Genomic DNA, 19,463 nt, shown 5'->3' on the forward strand with positions numbered 1-19,463 from the left:
TAGCATTGGTCATGAATGTTGATGGACCTTTACTTTGTCTAGCAGATATGTAGATAATAACTGTTGTGAAAGCTAGCTTCATCAGTATTGCATTCAGCAAATTCATTCAGGAGAGAGGAGTTAAGCTTTCAGTGAATGTCTCACAGGTGTTAAAGTCCACACTAAGCACACTACAACATGCAGCATCAATGCGAAATGGTCATACATCATCCACTTGGTGAGCATGAGATGACTTTTGTCGAAGCAGCTTCTTTACTTCATCATTGCTTAATGCTGGCCCGAGACGGCATTTCTTAGCTGCTGGCATTTTCACCGGCTCATCATCATCTTGAATTTCCTTGCCTGAAATGGTAGCAAAAGACAGATGAGAAGCAGTTATGGTCAGCTTGTGTACAGCTAAACATTCTCATGGCTACCAGTACTGTCTGTTGCAGTTATGAGAAGTTTAAGATTCAATCCCTGGCAGAACAAATTCATCATTTATCATACAGTACCACTTGGCAGACACAGGTAGTACTTCAGGGCCATGAATCCATGTGGCCTATCAAGAGGTTTAGTGATGATAGTGAATTTTCATGGCGCAAAGGCATCTGCAGCCAAAGAGCACCATGGCACAAGGTATTTTCGTGTTTGCTCAAGGTGGGGTCAAAGACCCATTTCCCAAGCATTTCACCGCTAAAGAAGCCGAGCACCAGGCAGGGGAAAGCTTGTACCCACTGTATCACCAGTGGGAACCCAGTGGTACTGGGGATCGAACCCCACACCTCCCGCATGTGATCAAGAGGCTTGGTTCTCAGCTCTTACAGTCATCAATGTGCTTCGGATGACACCACACTACTTAATGCCGCTGTGCTCTTCTTCAAGCACAGTCTGGCACTGCCCTTAACGGCCAATTCCTTGTTATGAAAAGCATTTTATGCATTCCCCTCAAAGTGACACTGTAGACAAGATCCATCCAATTTTTGCACTTTGTAAAATTTTTGAGGCAAAGAAATGGTGCAGTAATTTTCTCACATCTCAGTGAACACCGAACTGCATTGTATGATAAGGATGGAAGGTGGGAGTGAAAGATGAAACAGAGAAAGGTGCTGTAGTGGAGGACTCCGGAACAATTTCGACCACCTGGGGATCTTCAACCTGCACAGACATCACACAGCAGCGTGGCTTTTTGGGCTTGTTGGTACATAGTTCCAATATACTGTAGCGCAGCAAAAGACGAGGACACAAGAGACGAGAGACGAACACCACGAGTGCTAACTTCTAACAGATTTTATTCTCCTGAAGCATCACATTTATACGCCAGAAAACGGTAATCACATGTGCGAACAGTATCAATTCCTCAGAAAAACAAGCTCTTTATCTGAGAGGAGAATGGAAGGTGTGCTTACACACGAGCATCCTGACCTATTTATCTTTTCAGCTTCGATGATTTCGTGCGTTACTCTTTCTCTGCTTTTTCCTATTACGACACTTTTATCAAAGAAAGGCTTACAGGTTTTTGACTTGCATGCGAGAATGTGGTCAACCAGCGATCCGCCTTGCCCGTTTCTGACGTTGCGAGCGTGTTCCATTAGGCGCTCGTTCAGACATCTCCCCGTCTGGCCGATATAGTGTTTCCCGCATGACAAGGGAATTTTATACACAACACCTTCATCGCACGTGACGTAGGGCCTAGTTGCGCATCCGCGCGCTTTGTTAGTGTTTGTTTTTCCCAGTTTGCACAACGTTGCAAGCTTTTTCGGCGCCGAGAACACGATGGTTGCATTTGCTCGTTGACCAATTCTTTTCAAATTGTGGGAAATCTTGTGGAGATAAGGTAATACAACAAGGTTTTTTCGTTCACGAGGAACCGGGTTTGGGTGACATTGATTTTCTGGTCTTATTTTCTTAACAAGTTTTTCGGCAACAGAAACTTGAACATGGGAGGGGTACCCGGCATTAGTCAGCCTCTTGGACTGCTCTTTAAAACTATCGGTCATCATGTGCGGACAAGATTTCTGGAGAGCATTTTGAAAACATAAATTGACAATACCTCTTTTTACCAGTTTTGAATGAGCGGAATGATATGGCAGCATCGGCTTGTTGCTACGCGGCTGGTAGGCCCAGCATATGTGATGAGAGTGAAAGGTGAAGTTAATGTCTAAAAATCTAATGGAGTTAACTAGGCACCAGAAGCCCTACGTCACGTGCGATGAAGGTGTTGTGTATAAAATTCCCTTGTCATGCGGGAAACACTATATCGGCCAGACGGGGAGATGTCTGAACGAGCGCCTAATGGAACACGCTCGCAACGTCAGAAACGGGCAAGGCGGATCGCTGGTTGACCACATTCTCGCATGCAAGTCAAAAACCTGTAAGCCTTTCTTTGATAAAAGTGTCGTAATAGGAAAAAGCAGAGAAAGAGTAACGCACGAAATCATCGAAGCTGAAAAGATAAATAGGTCAGGATGCTCGTGTGTAAGCACACCTTCCATTCTCCTCTCAGATAAAGAGCTTGTTTTTCTGAGGAATTGATACTGTTCGCACATGTGATTACCGTTTTCTGGCGTATAAATGTGATGCTTCAGGAGAATAAAATCTGTTAGAAGTTAGCACTCGTGGTGTTCGTCTCTCGTCTCTTGTGTGCTCGTCTTTTGCTGCGCTACAGTATATTGGATCACACAGCACATGGGCGCCTTTGCGTTCTGCCTCCACCTAAACACGGCTGCCGTGATCGAACTCCAGCTCAGCAGCCGAGCACCCTAACCACTGAGCCAATGCGGTGGGTCTTTGCAAAATTGCCTTGTCTGACTTGTAGTGCCTCTTTCGTTCATTTGGCAGCAGATAGAAAGATTCAAACTTGTGATGTTGATGATGACGCTGACAGAATTGTAGACAGTGAACACTGGCTAAAAGAGGACAGCGGTGTGTGTGGTTGACAAATGTAAGGCTGCTATGACAAAACAAATTTTGTTCGATTTGATTCGGTTGTTGTCATCCGCCTGCCTCTTTGATTCTAGTGACATCGAGGGCACGGGGCTATTGAAATTCAAAAAGAATCAGACTAAAATGGAATTTGGATGAAATCTTTAAAATATTCCCCCCCCTCCCCATCCCTTCTCTCCTCTGATAACAAAGCACCGTATCGCCAAACAACCATGCCTGAATAATGCTGGTGGCTACAGAGACAGTCACACATGAAATACTTTTCACTTAAAATCTGCCTGTCACATCACATGCACTCTGCTGTGTTTCTAAACAAATGTACCGGCTTGTATTTACATGGGCATTTCTAGTCCAAGTAACTCTATTTAGAAATAATAGGCTGGATGCCTGATAAGAACTGTGTTCTCATGGTCCTGCAAGCATCCATCTAGCAGGATATCATATTTACTCATTTCTTGGGCCCACTTTTTTTTCCGGAAAAGTTGACATCAATTTGGGGGGAGGATTCATTACGTAAAGAGAAAAAAAAGTTTCCACAGGCTCTTTTTTTTGTAAGTGTCGAAATTTCATACATATATACGCCTGTTGGCTCGCCCGCCTGCTGATCTGTCTGTCTGTCCGTCATCGACAAAAGCATGTAATCCACCAGTTGCATCCCCACGTCACCCGCATTCTTATCGCCGGCACTTAGCATCGTTCGCTTCAAAAGGTGTTTGCTGCATCATGGCACAATCCGATGATTTTGTGATTGTTGACAGTGCTGGCCAATCGCGACAAAATAAAGTGAACATGCTGAACACTGGCCCTGAATATCAGGTGCTCGCTTTTTACATGAGATTTAAAAAAAAGTAAAATCTCAACAATGAAGTGGGGGATGGGTTCGTTATTTGAGTGGGTCATTATGCAGGTACTGTTACTTCAAAACTGAAAAAATTCGAATATGGTGGCGACACTCAGGTAGCAGAGCAAATGAAATAGTTTCATGCAAGCCAATCCTCCTTGAACTAGTTCGTGTCACAGCGTGGCACCGATTTCTTGAAAATGGCCAATACAGACAGAGCTGTGACTTTCTGGGTAATATATAGTGAATTTTTTTATCTTTGAAACTCGGACTGTTCAAATTTTTGATTGTTCAATGCCCTACCAACAATTTTGTTCAGGTGCCTCTGGTCACTGAGGCTGCATTATTTGCTCGTTCCATTTACTAATCATGTAAGAAATTTAAATGAAACACTGTGTGGACTAAGTGGTCTTAAAAGTGACACAGTAGGCCAACCATGACCAAGATGCAAACCATATGAGCTTGAACAATGCCAACTGACTATCATAATGCAACTCTTTTCAATAAACCTGATTGTACAGCATGCTTTACATGACACTGCAAAATACTCATCTTTTTTTTGCCTTCAAAGCATGCTGCTGAATTTGTTTGTTAGAGCACTGAAACCTTTTAGAAGCTTTACAGTTTATCATGTATGGCAAAGCTGCACAATTCTCTAAAGCTCACATGTGTATTGCCTCTGCTTGTTATAGTTTTTTCATTCTAAATTGCGTGCATGAGGTGAGCAAGTTAATACACTAGAGCACCTTCTGTGAACTTTGCTGACTGGTATATTTGTCCGGCGAGTCATGGACTTTCTATAGCATTTTGCTGCTTTTTGTCTATTGCTGCTTTACATGACAGAAGGTCCGAACACTGTCAACTGATTATAGGGCTTCCTTTGCCTAATCTTTTTGTAGCACCCCCTCCCTGTACTAACCCAAAATAAACCCATTCTGGTGGCTACGAAGTAAGTTTGCATGATGCATAACTTATACGCAATTAACAAGACTTAAAAAAAAAGAAAACACATGACAGAACAGTAAAAGACAACAGCAGTAGCAGGCAGAAAAAAACTAGAGAAGTTTGCAAGCACAGCCGCCTTCCTCTGAACAGTGGTCCCATTCTGTGACCAATTGGAAGAAATGTTAATTAGCCACATGGCACTAGTCACATTCTAATTCCAAGGAGGTTGATGCAAGAGATCATTCTGGAAGGTATTCAGCCAGAATTAATACCCTCAAAGGCCAGTGGCTTGGTTTGGACCTCACCCGACTGCTAGAGGGGTTTTCACTGCACATGCCCCAATTATAACTCTCACTTTTGTCTGCTCCCTTTGCTGCACTGAGACACTACTGTATGAAGTGGCAGTAGATATCAGATCACTGAAAAATTACAGACAGTGCAACATAGCAGCTTTGAGTAGTGAAGGGAATGCTAGGCGAAGTGTGCTAACTCTTGAAGGGAATATGAGGTGCAGTACATTAAGGAGGACTGAGATCTCTTTGACCAACGTGACAAACTTTCTTTGGAACTAAATGGACACTGAGGACAGCTCCATTCAGTTACTGCTCTCAGTAAAAATTGATTCTCTAGCTGTTTCTGGCTATGGTCACGTTTGCTTGACAGCAAAAGATGCGTTCATGATGGCATTTTCCTGCGAGTCGATTGAGACTCATGACTTCTACACTGATAAGGACCAAACTGCCACTGCTTTGAAGTGAATGGAGGTGTAAACTAGCCCCTGGGATCCGCACCCAAAAATTCAGTGTCGATGCACGCAGTTTTCTTGCAAAATTGGCCACTGATGATGACCCCTGTATTCCATTTTTTTTTCCTTGTCCTTTCTAACTTATAAAAGCTCCATTTTTGCTGAGAGGGGTCCTTTTGTTTTCCAAACCTGGTACCCCCATCAATACAATCCAACTTCAATTTGTCCTCTGTGGCTCTTAAAAAGGAAAGGTCAAATACTTTCCAGACAGACCTTGTATCTTTGCTTCCCTGCGTAGTTATGCATGTCAACGGGCACTGTGGTCTGATATGAAGTAAGAAATAATTCCACAACTCCCTCTACTAATTGGAAGGTGTTGCTTTTATCCTAGGCATGCAAAAACTGTTCCCACTGTTTGCAATCATTTCGAAGGTTACACATGAAAGTTATGTTGTGCTTGCAGTCCGTGCTAGATTAAACTGATGCTTACATGACGCTGAGGGTTCCTCAAGCTTCTTTTGTATCTTTTCCTGCACTTCTACTGAGGTGGTGCCTTTCTTCACTGCGTTCGGGTCTTGGCACACCAGGGGAGCCTTTGCTCTCAGTTTCTGTGCTGCTCTAAGCTGTTGAGAGAAAGAAAAGAAAGGAAGTAAATATTAGCAAGTATTTGGTAACGAATTTAATGTATGCACTAAAGCACTCCCTGTTCCAGCAACAGGGGAATATAATTAAACACTAGAAAATCCTGAAGAATGAAAAAATCCTGCTGAAACTTTTATTATAACTACTATTTTAAGTAATTCATAATGATAATGTCCTTAATAATGTAGCTGGTGTAATAACCAACAATAAATTTTGCAAAACATTCCATAATCTTCTAAATTTACAACTTCATCAGGTCTCATAAAAAGTATAGTTTAACTGCTGCGAAGTTACATTATTGTGTTTTAATGAATCCTTCAACAAAACAAAAAGAGACATCCGTACAATATGGTTCGACCTGTAATGTAGGATTTATCATCCCAAAGCTGAGAATGGGATATGAGATATGCCATACTAGAGGACCCTGGATTATGATGATGACGATGAACTGTCATGGCACGAGGGCAGCTTTTGCTGAAGGGTGCCATGGCACAAGAGTTTTTGGTCCACACAAAGTAGGGTCAAAGAGCCATTTATGCAAGCATTTCAATCCAAAGGAGCCGAGCAACAGGCTAGAGGAAAACTTGTACCCACTGTATCACCGATAGGAGCTTAGCAGCACTGGGGATCGAACCTCGCACCTCCCACATGCAAGGGGAATGCTCAAGCCACTGGACCACTATTGCGGCATAGGGCCCTGGATCAATTTCAACCAAATGACATCACACAGCACACAGGTGATTCTGCATTTCGCCTGCATCAAAGTGCTGCCACTGAGGCTGAGATTCAATCCTACAACCATGGGCTCACCCTCGTACAGTAGCTTTAGCAACTGTTACTATGGTTCAACTGGCAAAAGAGGCCAAGTTCAAAAATTACTTGCCCCATCTTTGCTGTTTCAGAAGGAGCTAATGCTGTCAGGTTTGTTAACTAGTGAAATTGTGGTATTTATTTATTTATGTATTGTACCCTCAGGGCCCGAAGGCATTACAGAGGTGAGTGGGGATACATAAAAAATTCAGCCTAAACAGCGAAAACAAGGAGGAGAGGAAACAAAAATAAACCAGGAATACATAACAAAGTGAAAACAGAGGAAGGCAATGTGATTAGAAATGCAATGGGGATACATTAAAACAGTGTGTAGACAGTGAAAGGCAATTTTTATACAGCAATGAACAAACACATACTCAGAAAGAAGCATTAAGGACTTTAAGAAATGCAATATTATCAGAAATACCTGCGATGTCGTGGGGAAGGTGATTCCAGCTGACACAAGTTCGGTGTGACAAGCTGGGATTCCAACTTAATGACGGTGATCAACACGTGCTGATATGTAACATGGTCTTGACAGTAACTTATGTTTGAGAAAGCTGTTGTGGTAAATTTTATGAAAAAGACACAGTGAAGCTATTGATCTGCAGTGGGAAAGAAGTGGTAGGGACAAACTTGATTTCGTGGCAGTTACACTGCTTGTTCAGTAACAATTAGAAAGAATAAAACGGCATGCATGATTCTGCAAAGGTTCCAAACCTGAAATGAGTGAATCGATGCTAGGGCTACAGACAGATGCAGCATATTCTAACTTGAACCGTACCATTGTTTTATAAAGTAATAATTTTATTGAACGTGAGAAATTTCTGCGAAGGTTCCCAAGCATGCTATCAGCATTATTTATAATGTATTCAACATGAGTTTTCCAAGACAGGTTACAAGAAACGTAAACACCCAGATATTTATAAGATGACACGGTTTCAAGAGACACGTTAATGTGATAAGTAGAGAGATGAGAAATGCGTACATGTTTACACTTATGAATGTTTAGTTGCATGTTCCAAATAAAACACCAGTCAAGAATCTTGTTAATGTCAGATTGAAGACAAGAGACATCATTGCCATCTTTAATTTTCCAGTAAATAACACAATCATTGGCAAAAAGATTAATTGAAGAAGAAATGTGAGCCGGTAAGTCATTTATATAGATGGAGGGGCCCAAGAACTGACCCCTGAGGCACGCCGGAACGGACAGGCAAAGAATACGAGTTTATATTGTTTGCTGTTACGAATTGTGAACGGTTAGAAAGAAAGCATTGTAGCCATGCAAGGACATTGGGGTTTATATTAAGATTGCTTAATTTAAGAAAGAGAAGCTCATGCAAAACCGTGTCAAACACTTTCGAGAAGTCCAAAAATATGCAGTCTGCCTGAGACCCGTGGTCAAGGATACAGTGAAGGTCATGTGTGAAACATATTAGCTGAGTTTCGCATGGGAAAGACTTGCGAAAACCATGCTGGGCAATGGTGAAAAAGGAGTTAGAGCCTACATTTGCTATTTGGGAAGGCGTTAATGCTCTCAATGGTGCTGAGCTTAGGCTGCAAGGCCTGTTAGCAGTCAGCCTTTGTGCCAGTGTCCCTGCAGCGGGTGTCTTCTTGGAATTCAGTGGCGAACTTGCGGCTAGAGACTTCATACTGGCACTCTACATCTTGAGGAGGTCCTTTGCAGTGACAGAGACCATTTTTGTCTTGGTAGATACCCCTGCCAATTAAAAATAGAAAGGAAACATTGTTTGTGATGCTGATTTTATTTTTTCAGAGGTGCAAGGGCAGCTTGAACAGACAGTGCTACTATGTCTAACGTGTTTGACCTGCATAAAATGGAATCAATGGCATTTTCCCAAGCATTTCATCCCAAAAAATCTGAGCACCTGGCCAGGGGAAAGCCTGCACCCAGTGCAAAACCAGTCGGTACCTGGCACCACTGGGTACTGAACCTTATACCTCCCACACATAAGGCAGATGCTCAGACCACTAAGCCATCGCTCCTTCATGAAGCTTGTTTACTCCCCTTAAAACGACACAAAAAGCAAACAGATAGAGAGCAGTGGAATACTTCTGACAAATGCAGCACATACAAATAATGGTAATGGTTTGCATTAGGCAATGAAACATAAAGCTCAAAGGTACAATGCGAACCTCACATTGATAACATCACATATCGAACAACATTTAATTATTTGCATGAACAATATCATACAGATATTACTCACGTCAATACAGTAGAATCTCAATGATAGGAATGTGGTTGATAAGAATTCCAGAATGGTACGAATTCTTAAAATTCGCCGGCCACTATGCACTGTGTACAATGTGCAGAATTTTGGATGTTCCGAATACTCTCCTGCACTACTACGGACAACACGAACATGCGAGCCGAAATCGTACCGTCAAGCACCAGGTACTGTTCGCTCATCGCCGATGTCATGATTGCCATTCGCACAGTACGGATGCAAGTAGTGAGCTGTGTCCGCGCAGCCATAAATAAATCCTGTCAACCACAAACAGATCTGTGTGAATGCATTTCCCATGGTTTTGCGTATGAATTTTGTTCTTTGAATGACACAAATTTTCGGATGATACGAATTTTTTTGCGAGCCCGTGAGGTTTGTACCATTGAGATTCTACTGTAATATCCACTTTTAAGTGCTCTGTCCCTTTGCCACATTCCATTTTTACATATGAAGGTATTTTCACACAGCAGTTGAACAGCAATCTCTCGTCTGCCTCTTGCTGTTCCATCCTTCAGCTGTCCATTTCACAAAAACAAACTGGCCACATTCAAACTGAACATTTCAAGAGGTAATAATGTGTTTGTTATATTGGCTTCGTTTCCAAATGAGTACACTAACTACTGAAAATTTTACAGTATTTGTAAAGAAAGTGAAAGCAAACTTTGAATTCCAATGAATTCCTGAAGCCCCAAGATAAATTTCTTTTCACTGTTTTGTATAATGAGAAGTGCCTTTAAATTCTGTACCAGCCTCGCAAAAATATTTTCTCCCAAAACTATTCACCTATCCACATTTCTGCCAGATGGTGACATCGCATGGCAGGGCACAACACCCTCTTGTTTCTCAAAAAATAAGCAGGCAAGTGGGATCAGGCTGTCGTGGCTGGCCTACTGTGGGCAAGTGATGATAACTACCAATGGTTGGAAATCAGACTTATTTGCACTACAGTGCATAGAGCAGACTAAAAATGTCTATCCAAGTGTAACTGAAACTCAGATCTAGGCAGCAATGAAAAAAATTACCTGATACGGAGTCTGTCTCTTGCACCACGTGACGAATGAAGTTACGAGAGCCAGCACCAGGGTTACACAGTGCCTTTCTTCTGAAACAACAGGAATGAATACTACTGATCAGCTTTGCCTTACACCGTATGTTACAAAATAAATACACAGACACACAAAAGCAGGGGCCAATTCAATATACTATCAAGAAATGTAAACAAGGTAGAAAGCTGGCCTAGTTGGTAGTTCACTATTTCACAAAACAGATTACCACTAAGAATGTGTACGAAGAATAGAAGTAGAAAGGACGAGCGGGAGGCAGATTTCTAGCCAAATATTGGAAGCGTTGTGGGTGTGAGACCCAGCATATGATGCTCGTATGTGCCTGGCAGTGGAGGCATGCAGTTACACTGAGAGATCGGTGATGCCTTCCACATTAACAAGGAAGGTGATAACTGCGTCGACACACCTTTTCTTGCCTTGTCATGAAAGGAACTAATGTATCTAAGAAACAGTCTGCCACATGTGGAATAGCGATTTTTTTCTTTTGATCCAGTGCTGCATGCATGCTCTACCTACGTAACTGCATTTAAGTGCCTTTGTTGAAGCAAAAATTCAGTTGACGTTTAGTGCTCGTCCTTTCTACTTGTATTTCTCAATCCCCATAAAAAGTGCTTTTTTTATGAAAAAGAAATGTAACACTGTCAAGAAAAATAAATTATAAAAAAAGCATTTAACAGTATAACCTCATAAATAGACTTGCACCACTTTTTATAACTGCTTTAATGTGCTAAGAGGTAAACTGTGCCAAGTGGAAAAGGGACTTCAAGAACAGTTCTACATGTAAGAAGGCAATGCCTGCTAGGGCACATTGTTATTGTGAGACTGCCTGCATGAACAACACCTCCGAGCATGAATGCAGGTCAGCATGGGATATTTTATGTCAACACAAGTTTAATATATTAATCCACTCCGAACTTCAAGTGTAAACTATAATTTCAGCTTTCAATAATTGAGATCAAACTGCCACATCCTAAGTTGAATTACCAAAATTTGCCTGTAGTACTTAAATGTACCAGAATGTCTATGTTCAGTTCATTTCTGTTTCTACTGCAGCTTCTTTTCACCTGTTCTCACATGTTCAGTGGCATTCATGCGTCCAGTATCTCTTGTAACCTTTTAATAACACAGAACAAACGGTAACAAGTTCACAACAAACAGGCATACTGAAGAAGTGGGAAATATAGACTTACAAAAAGTCGGACTTGGCTGCAACAGCAATGATAGCCTCATTTTCAGATGAGGAAAGATGTTTCAATTGAACAACTTGTGCTGAGGCACGCTGTGCTGATCTTTATATTTCTTCTGCCTGCCTGGTGACCTTAATGTTGCTTAACATCAGTTTGTCTTTTGTGCGAAGGGTTCTTGTAGCCTCCCGCCTACAAGGCATAACACTGGTGATGACTCGCAATATATTATTTCACACAAATGACATCCCATACAACATGTAAACAGCAAACCAACAATAAGTCATGTGAAATTCATGTTTAAAATTTTAACATTTCTTTCAAGCCGCTAAGCAGTCCAAAGTGATCCTGTGCAAAGGTAAGGACCAGAACATTCCTATTCACAAAGGAATAAATGCACAGCAATTTTTCTGTCATAGCTTCCAGAAGAGGCAAGTGACAATGAGATGCGATTGCTTGGTTAAATAGTGATCAGTGGATAACAGTGGGGAGTCAAGAATTTAAGTAGAATCTCAATGATACAAACACAGTTGATACTAATTCCGGAATGATATAAATCTAAGTTTCCCCGGCTGGGCTGCACTGCATACAATGCGCAAAGTTTGGGATATTCTGAACACTCTCCCGAGCCACCAAATATCATACAAACGTTGCAAGCCGCGACTGTGCCCTTGAGCACTAAGTGCTGTCCCCACATCGCAATGTACTAATCGCCAGTCGCGCTGTATGCACCGCGAGTAGAGAGCTTTGGCCGTGCGGACATAAATGAATCCCGTCAGCCGTCATTCATTTAGGATGATAAGAAATTTCAGATGATACGAATTTTTTTTTGCGACCCATGAGGTTCATATAATTAAGATTTTACAGTATGGCAATTTTTTCTTCACTTATGCACTTTTCCTCTCGCATAGGGTTTGTTTAACTGACTTGCAATAAGAGAGGGAGCAAGAGGGAACATTTTTCAATGAAAAGGCTTAAATTTTAGCCAGTATGCAAATACCACTCACATGCTAGTTAATCTGTATAGGGGACGAGGTTCAGGGAGAGGAAGGCAATCGTAGATAAGTGCAGAAAACACTAAAAAAATAAAATATATAGAAATAATAGCAGTTGCAGAATTTGGGCATAGACCTTTCAAGTGGGGATATGGAGAGATTTGAAGTTTATAGTTTTTAAGTCCAATGCCTGGCAGGTAGACAAACAAGGGCTGGGGATTGGGACCTAATATACATTTCACATAATTGCATGCAGACCCACATCTTAAGGCATCTCGCTGCTTGTTGTGGTGGTAGAGAACCGGGTTACTCTTTAACACCGACACTTATGGCAGCCATGGCTTTGGTCCCAGCCGACAACTATTAGGCAAGGCCACCCAAGGTGGCTGCACATATTGGCAGCTGCAAAAAATTTTTAAATAAAAAAATTTAAGCCCAACTTGTTTGTGTTCACTACTTATATAATAAAATTATTAAAGGACTAACCACTGTATGTTACAGTTGTGCCCATTGTTTAAATGTTTATGGGAATCCCCCAAGGTGGAGTAAATTTGTAATAAGGGAGTAATTACTCATTGGCATCCAACCAAGCACAGCCAAATGGCTACAAAGGAAAGCTATACAGCTTTCTCAGAAACTTCATAGCTAAAGAAAATTCGTCCTGGTGCAGGGTTCGAACCTGGGACCACCACTTCACCGGAGCAGTCGCTCTACGAACTGAGCTAACCGGGACGGCAAGCTTATGGTAGGGCGAGAGCGAATTGACTGTTCCCACTTCGAGTTATTGATCAATTCGCTCTCATCCTACCATAAGCTTGCCGTCCCGGTTAGCTTAGTTGGTAGAGCGACTGCTCTGGTGAAGCGGTGGCCCCGGGTTCGAACCCCGAACCAGGACAAATTTTTATTTAACTACGAAGTTTCTGAGAAAGCTGTATAGCTTTCCTTTGTAGCCGTGTGGCTGCGCTTGGGTGGATGCCAATAAGTAATTAATCCCTTAGTAGTGCCCATATTTCACAAAGACATGTGACGAATAGGTAGCAGCAATAATATGTATACATGTATAGAGTGAGTGCAGTGCCCAGTACTGCACAGTTTTGTGCAGGATAGTGAAACGTCAGCAATAAAGAATGCCATAACATTCCAGAGTGCATAATGCAAGTGCGAATGTTAACAAATAAACCGGGAAAAGCAAAAAGTAAAGCATTGGATATAGTTCAACATGCACATAGTATTAATGAAGCCATGGCCAGTTCCAATGTCTATAAATGATGACTGGCGTTTTTCAAACGTATCCTGTAACGTGGTAGTACACCAGACAGTTTTTCCTTCCTAAATGCGCCAACACTAGGTTCTGTTCACAGAAATGAGGTAGCTAAAGAGGCAAGAGAGCTGTATGCCGCTCTTTCAATGCAGTGCCATGTGATCTCTTTTTCTGCTCGCAGGAGACATGTTTCTGACACTAGCCAGTGTATCTACTAGTCCAGTGAAGTTGTCTATAAAATGTCAGAGGCCCTACATGATAGGTTAATAAGCACACTTTAAAGGTGTTCAGACGATTATCAATTCAAAAGTGGATAGCTGTATTCTGTTTGCACTACAGCTACGATGAATGTGCCACTGTTCCAGTATTGACGCTAACTTCCCCACTGAGGTGCCACGCATGCATTTGAACTGTTTTTCTTTGCACTAATATGAGCGCCATAATATCAGCTGGAAAACTGAGTGATGTGTGCCAGCTGAAATGAATCGGTAGAACGAAACATATCACATGACACCAGTGCTTCCCATAATATCAGTGTAACAGGTTCAGAAATTTCTGAATAAATCATTTCGTATGGCCAAATGGCTGTAGTATTCTTGAAGATTGCATATATTTCAGATGTTTTCATCTCGTCAAAAACGTGTTAACATCTACTACATACCAAACTTGCTAAGCAAGAGCATGAAGCTTCTGGCAACTTACGTGGGATTCAGAAACAGTTGGCCACCGTATATCACTCGGTTATTCTTGAGAATCTTCTGTTTCAGTCCACTTGGTGCCACTCCAGAATACCTGTTTCACATTGACAATGCAGCTTTTGACGATCATGTCTTTTTGGCGACTGAAAAGCTCTCAACTGGCTGAGACTGTATTTCAGCCACATTAAAAACTGAAAGGCTTTTCTGAGTTTAAACCATGAGTAAAAAAACTAACTTTTCAAGCGGAACCCGAAGATGTACTTTCATAAAATTGTTTTGGTTCTCATGTCACAAGTTGCTGCACGATAAACAAACAAAACTGTGTAAATGGCAAGTACTTCTTCATGGTGACTTGCTCAACCTTAAAGATGCGCCATAAGCCTTATTCTTTTAATGTTTTATGAGAATGCACACACAAATGAAAAGCAGAAATTGAAGAATGTGCAGAAGGACTCACGATGCCTGAAGGTCCGTTCACTCAGAACTCATCTTGCGATACTCAGCTTTGACATAATATACACAATATCGGCAGGTTGACCTGAGAGAAAGAGGGTTTTAGGAAATATTAAATAATTCATACAGGAGCTGCAAAGCTACGCCTCCCTGATGCATTGATTTTCAGTCACAATCGTTCATTGCTCACAAGTTTTCCGTTACAAACGCAACATAGACACAAGTACCTTCAGACCAAGTTATGCTTACTCTAATTTACGAAATGAATAATGCTTGCCCAGTAATCACTTACATGAAGCACCATACGCTCACATGCGTGTACTAGGCACAAACGTGAGGATGAAAAATCTGTCTAAACTGTGTTTTAGTAAACATAGTTTTCTCAGGAAAGAATGGCTACAGTCACTGCAGGTGTTCTCAGTCTTCTTAGTTTTGGGGAACCCTAACTGCTTTCAAAAGATGCCAAGGAACACCGCATTTCCTGGCTTCCATCTCTTCCTCTCTGAAATGCGTGCAAAAAAGAGCACGTAGAGAGCACGTAGCATGGCTTCTCAAAAAAAATCCAAGTTCAGCTAATAAAGACCGGTAATATAGTGAAACAATCTATTAGCAATTACAATATGGTCAGTCCCAAAATAAACACGATTAAAAGGAAAGGTGATGGGTAAGCCATGCATGGGTTTAGGTGCTCGGGAACCCAGTGTCAGAACTCCTGCCCTACAGAGATTAGACTTACAGGGAAATACTTACATGTTGACTACACTGGTACATGCCTGGCCATCTCTAGTTTTGCTTCTGCAGATAGCAAAATCCTTTGAGGTTCCCATCAGTGTTACCTTACTGGGGTGATCAATACTGAGGCAAACTTCTGTCCGATTGCTCTAGAAAATGGCATGGTAAAGTGAAGTTTTTGGCAAAAGTAAAAAAAATATGTACACAGGCACGTTTCTTGAATCAAATACTCAGAATTATAAATTGCAACCATTTCAAATATCATAGCTTCATAAGAAACAAAAGATTTTGAACAGAAATAAAGCACATCAAAATCAAGAAAAATTAAGATTGCAATTTGAATACATCCTGATGCGCTAGCCATTCATAGTGCTTCACCTGTGACGGAGAAGAATAACGTGCACTGAAATGAAATTTGTCATAATGCAACAATCAAATGAAGGAATGTAGGTATTGAAGACAAAATGGCTTTTAGCCATGGAAACTTGCATAACTGTCCTTGTTTGGCATGATTGATGGATTCAGAAAGCCGACCAAAGAGCCAACAGACGTTTTCCAGTGCTTCTCATGTACGTCACCAAAGAGGAAGATGCAGACAAAATTTTCACAGTCCTGCAGGTCTGTCAGCTTCCACATTGAGAATGGCTTTCCCTGCAACCACAGACATTTATTGTCTCAGTTATTCAAAACATATACAGTCAAGGGCCAGCAAGTGCGTGTGCCTTTTTCATGAAGAAATTGCCATCTAATTCAAATTTTAAATGTCCACTATCACATAATTCAAGTTAGTAGAATCACAGAACAGGCTGCTAGCACTACTGGTTGTGGTAAATGCACTAGTAATAGTAAGATCACTCATACGATGCCCGCTCCTGAGCACAAGTGTAAACCACAGTTAGAAGATAATTCGAGTAAATAAAAGTTTATGTTGGCGCAAATTTTAAATGCATCCTTTAAAGGACTATGGGCACCAAATTTTTGCTTGTGTGTTTTCTTTCAAATAATGCGTTAGACATTGATATACATGGAATCCCATGGTAAGTGCCTACAGCCACTAAATAATTTACAATTAAATTTCTTTTTGACGCTGTTTAGGTTTTGGTTTCATCAACCGTACAATGGCTGTGATGAGTAGTTGAACTTTAGATCACGTGAGGCATGAAAAACGGCAATACAACTGCTGATACATTGTTGGTTGTAATTCTAGATCATAAAGCAGGCTGGTTTAACTGCTGTAGCAAGTCAAGACCACTATCAGCATTTATATTTCAGTTTTTCCATGCCTCATGTGACCTAAAGTTGAACCAGAGCAGCATGAGAGAAGAAATTCAATTATAAATTATTTAGTAGCTGTAGGCAAATACCACGCAGTGATCCATGTATTCTAATGTCTACCGCATGACATGAGAGAGAACACATGCAACTAAAATTAGGTGTCTGTAGTTCTTTAATTTGAACGCGGAATAATTCAAACTGCTATGCCAAGTTTGACCTATTTGATATGAAAGTCAGCAGTTAAGCTGTGCTAAATATATTTACAATTGGTTCCGATGATGCTAAGTCAATCATACGTTAGCACAAATGAAATGACAAAAAGCTGTACAAATGGCCAAGAAAGGGCATGGAGTGCTCATGTAGAGTCTAAAATGACAGAAGAACTTGCTTTGGGGCTAGTTGGTTCATGATTGAAGTTCAGAATGGCGCAAAAGAAACACACAGGAAAAATGTGTCATCCCCTATTTTTCGCGTGTGTGTGTCTTTTGCGCCATTCTGAACTTCAATCTAAAATGACAGCAAGGACTTTTAGGTGCTAAAATTTGGAGGTTTCGTCAGCAAAATCAAAGACTTAGGGGTCACACATACATTTTTAGATGTCTTCGGTGGTGACTTGTTAACCAAAACGCCTACAGTAACCCAGTCAATGTCTATATTATTCTGCTTAACAAAACTGGGTACCATGGACATCTTGACCATTTTTCTTCCAGTCATACGAGCTTGCATAACTGTTGATGATACAACGGGTCGTCTGGAAAAGTAAAAATCAACTGGGTATGCAAACAGCCAAAATGCAGTCTAGGATTGCTTGCTAAATTGCTTGGTGAAGTAGTTTTATGATACAATGGTACCTGATCTAAATAATGACAGCACGGAGTATATTAGAACCACTCAGTTTTCGAGCTTTAGTTATTTTAGCATAATAAACACTATTTTAGGTGCTGGAAAAGAATGAACAAGGTACTGTTTCTTTCAGTGATATCCCTCACTGCACACTATACAACGATCGGATCCGTGCTCAACTCAAGGCACAGCAGAAGGAAATATTCTGAAACAAACGTGCAGTTATGACTTCCCAACAACAAGAAGCACAAGCACTGCACAGCAAATCACAAACTTGCCAGCACATTCTAACTATGCTTATGTTACTGTGGAAATGCCTAAAAAAGTGAACAGTTGGTTGAAAAATGCCATAAGTAAGTTGTTAAAGGCACTGGCAACTTATTATACGTATACCAGAATAGGGGTCCCTCACGCCACTGCCATCAAGCTCGCCGAGTGGAAGGGAGACTTTGGGCTTATCTTTCTCTAAGGATTAAATGAAAGGTGAGAAGAATGATATACGCGGGCGGTAGACCGAAGGAGTGCCATCTTTCATGTGTCAGTGGGTCGTCTCGATAAGAACTCAGACGACTTTCGGCGATCTTTCGGCGACGCCTAAAAGGCAAAGCGGGCCGATCGTGCGTGCCTCCTTCAGATACCGTTCGCCCCAACCCCATTGGTTGTATCCTTGTGCCCTCCAAGCGGAACAGCTTTTCGACAAGTACCAACAGCGGTTATGCCACATTCTTGTTTGGTCACGCCGGAAAAAATTAATTAACCTGCAGGTATGGGCGCGGCACCGCCCGTCTTTACGAGGGTGTAGCAGACGACGCGCGAGATGTGTAGAAAAGCGCGACTGCAGCGCCGTTAGTTCCAGCGACGTCCACGATAGGCACGCCAGCAAGCGGCGAGTATAGGGAGCTGCGAAACTGAAACAGAAACAGTGCGATCGGACAGACCTCGTGTTTGAGTGTTGCTGATTGTTGTGCACCTTCGATCTCCCAATGGTGAGTAAACGCTTATCTGCAGCTTCGTAATGTTTTTGTGCTCTTGCGGCGGAAAAGAGCTGGTGACCGCCCACGCTGGCGGCGACGACGACGATAAAGAGAACGCGTTTGGACCGGCCTCCACGCTCCATACCTTTTCTTCTTACGTCGTGCACAGGATTTCGAGAAGAAAACGGAAGTCAAAGGCAAGAGCAGGCGCAGAGAACGGGAGGAGAGAGGTCGGCGGCAGCAAGCCCGGGCCTTGCAAGCTGGAAAAGGCGACCAGCAATGCGCGCCTCTGTCGTCCGGCAATAATGTTCCCCACGGCGCCGGAGGCAACCTTAAACGTGGTAGCGTAAGCCCTTCTCGCGCGCGTATCGCAGCTTGGTCTCGCGGGCTGCGCCACTCGTCTTGATTCTTTTATTATGTGTTTGTTTCCTAGCTGGTGACTTCGCACCTGGTGGCAGTTCAGGTGACAAGGTCTCGCCAAAACGTGCAGACAGTCTACCCCCTGAAGATACATCGCAAGAAGGGGCTATCAGCTCGGTGGCAGTAAGGATCTTTGTGAATGTGAAGGGCTGTGCTGTTTGCTGGCATTTCTTGGACATTTTTTGGCAACCTAGTGTTTTCATGTATCTCTTTCTGTAAACTAATATCATATAGCCTGTCTGTTTTACATTGTGGCAACAGGTATGCCATGTAACTTCAGGAGGCTGATATCTGTTTTGCTGCAGTTTTCCTTGCCATGCAAGGCATTCAAAGGCGGATGACCTCATTACAGCGAATGACATACGCATGCATTGTTGTAGGGTCATACAGTGCGAACATAT

The 19,463-nt window shown here is 42.0% G+C and overlaps 1 protein-coding gene and 1 pseudogene across 2 annotated transcripts in view; one reads left to right on the forward strand and one right to left on the reverse strand.

Moving 5' to 3' along the window:
• Window positions 1-199: 199 nt before the first annotated feature.
• LOC149355168 (protein MCM10 homolog) lies at window positions 200-18,324 on the reverse strand (annotated as a pseudogene).
• Window positions 17,901-19,463, forward strand: part of LOC149355169 (regulator of nonsense transcripts 2-like) — a 40,913-nt gene continuing 39,350 nt past the window's right edge. Inside the window, exons 1-3 of one of the 2 annotated variants that reach the window (XM_089583664.1) lie at window positions 17,901-18,654; window positions 18,812-18,983; window positions 19,076-19,185. In XM_089583664.1, coding sequence (XP_089439790.1) covers window positions 18,652-18,654; window positions 18,812-18,983; window positions 19,076-19,185 — 285 coding nt within the window. In that variant the 5' untranslated portion in view covers window positions 17,901-18,651. The remainder of the gene's footprint in view (window positions 18,655-18,811; window positions 18,984-19,075; window positions 19,186-19,463) is intronic. The other variant, XM_089583665.1, reaches the window with a different exon arrangement.

Source organism: Amblyomma mixtum, chromosome 3 (assembly GCF_055824585.1).
Source record: "Amblyomma mixtum isolate Tamu chromosome 3, ASM5582458v1, whole genome shotgun sequence".
NCBI lineage: Eukaryota > Metazoa > Arthropoda > Arachnida > Ixodida > Ixodidae > Amblyomma > Amblyomma mixtum.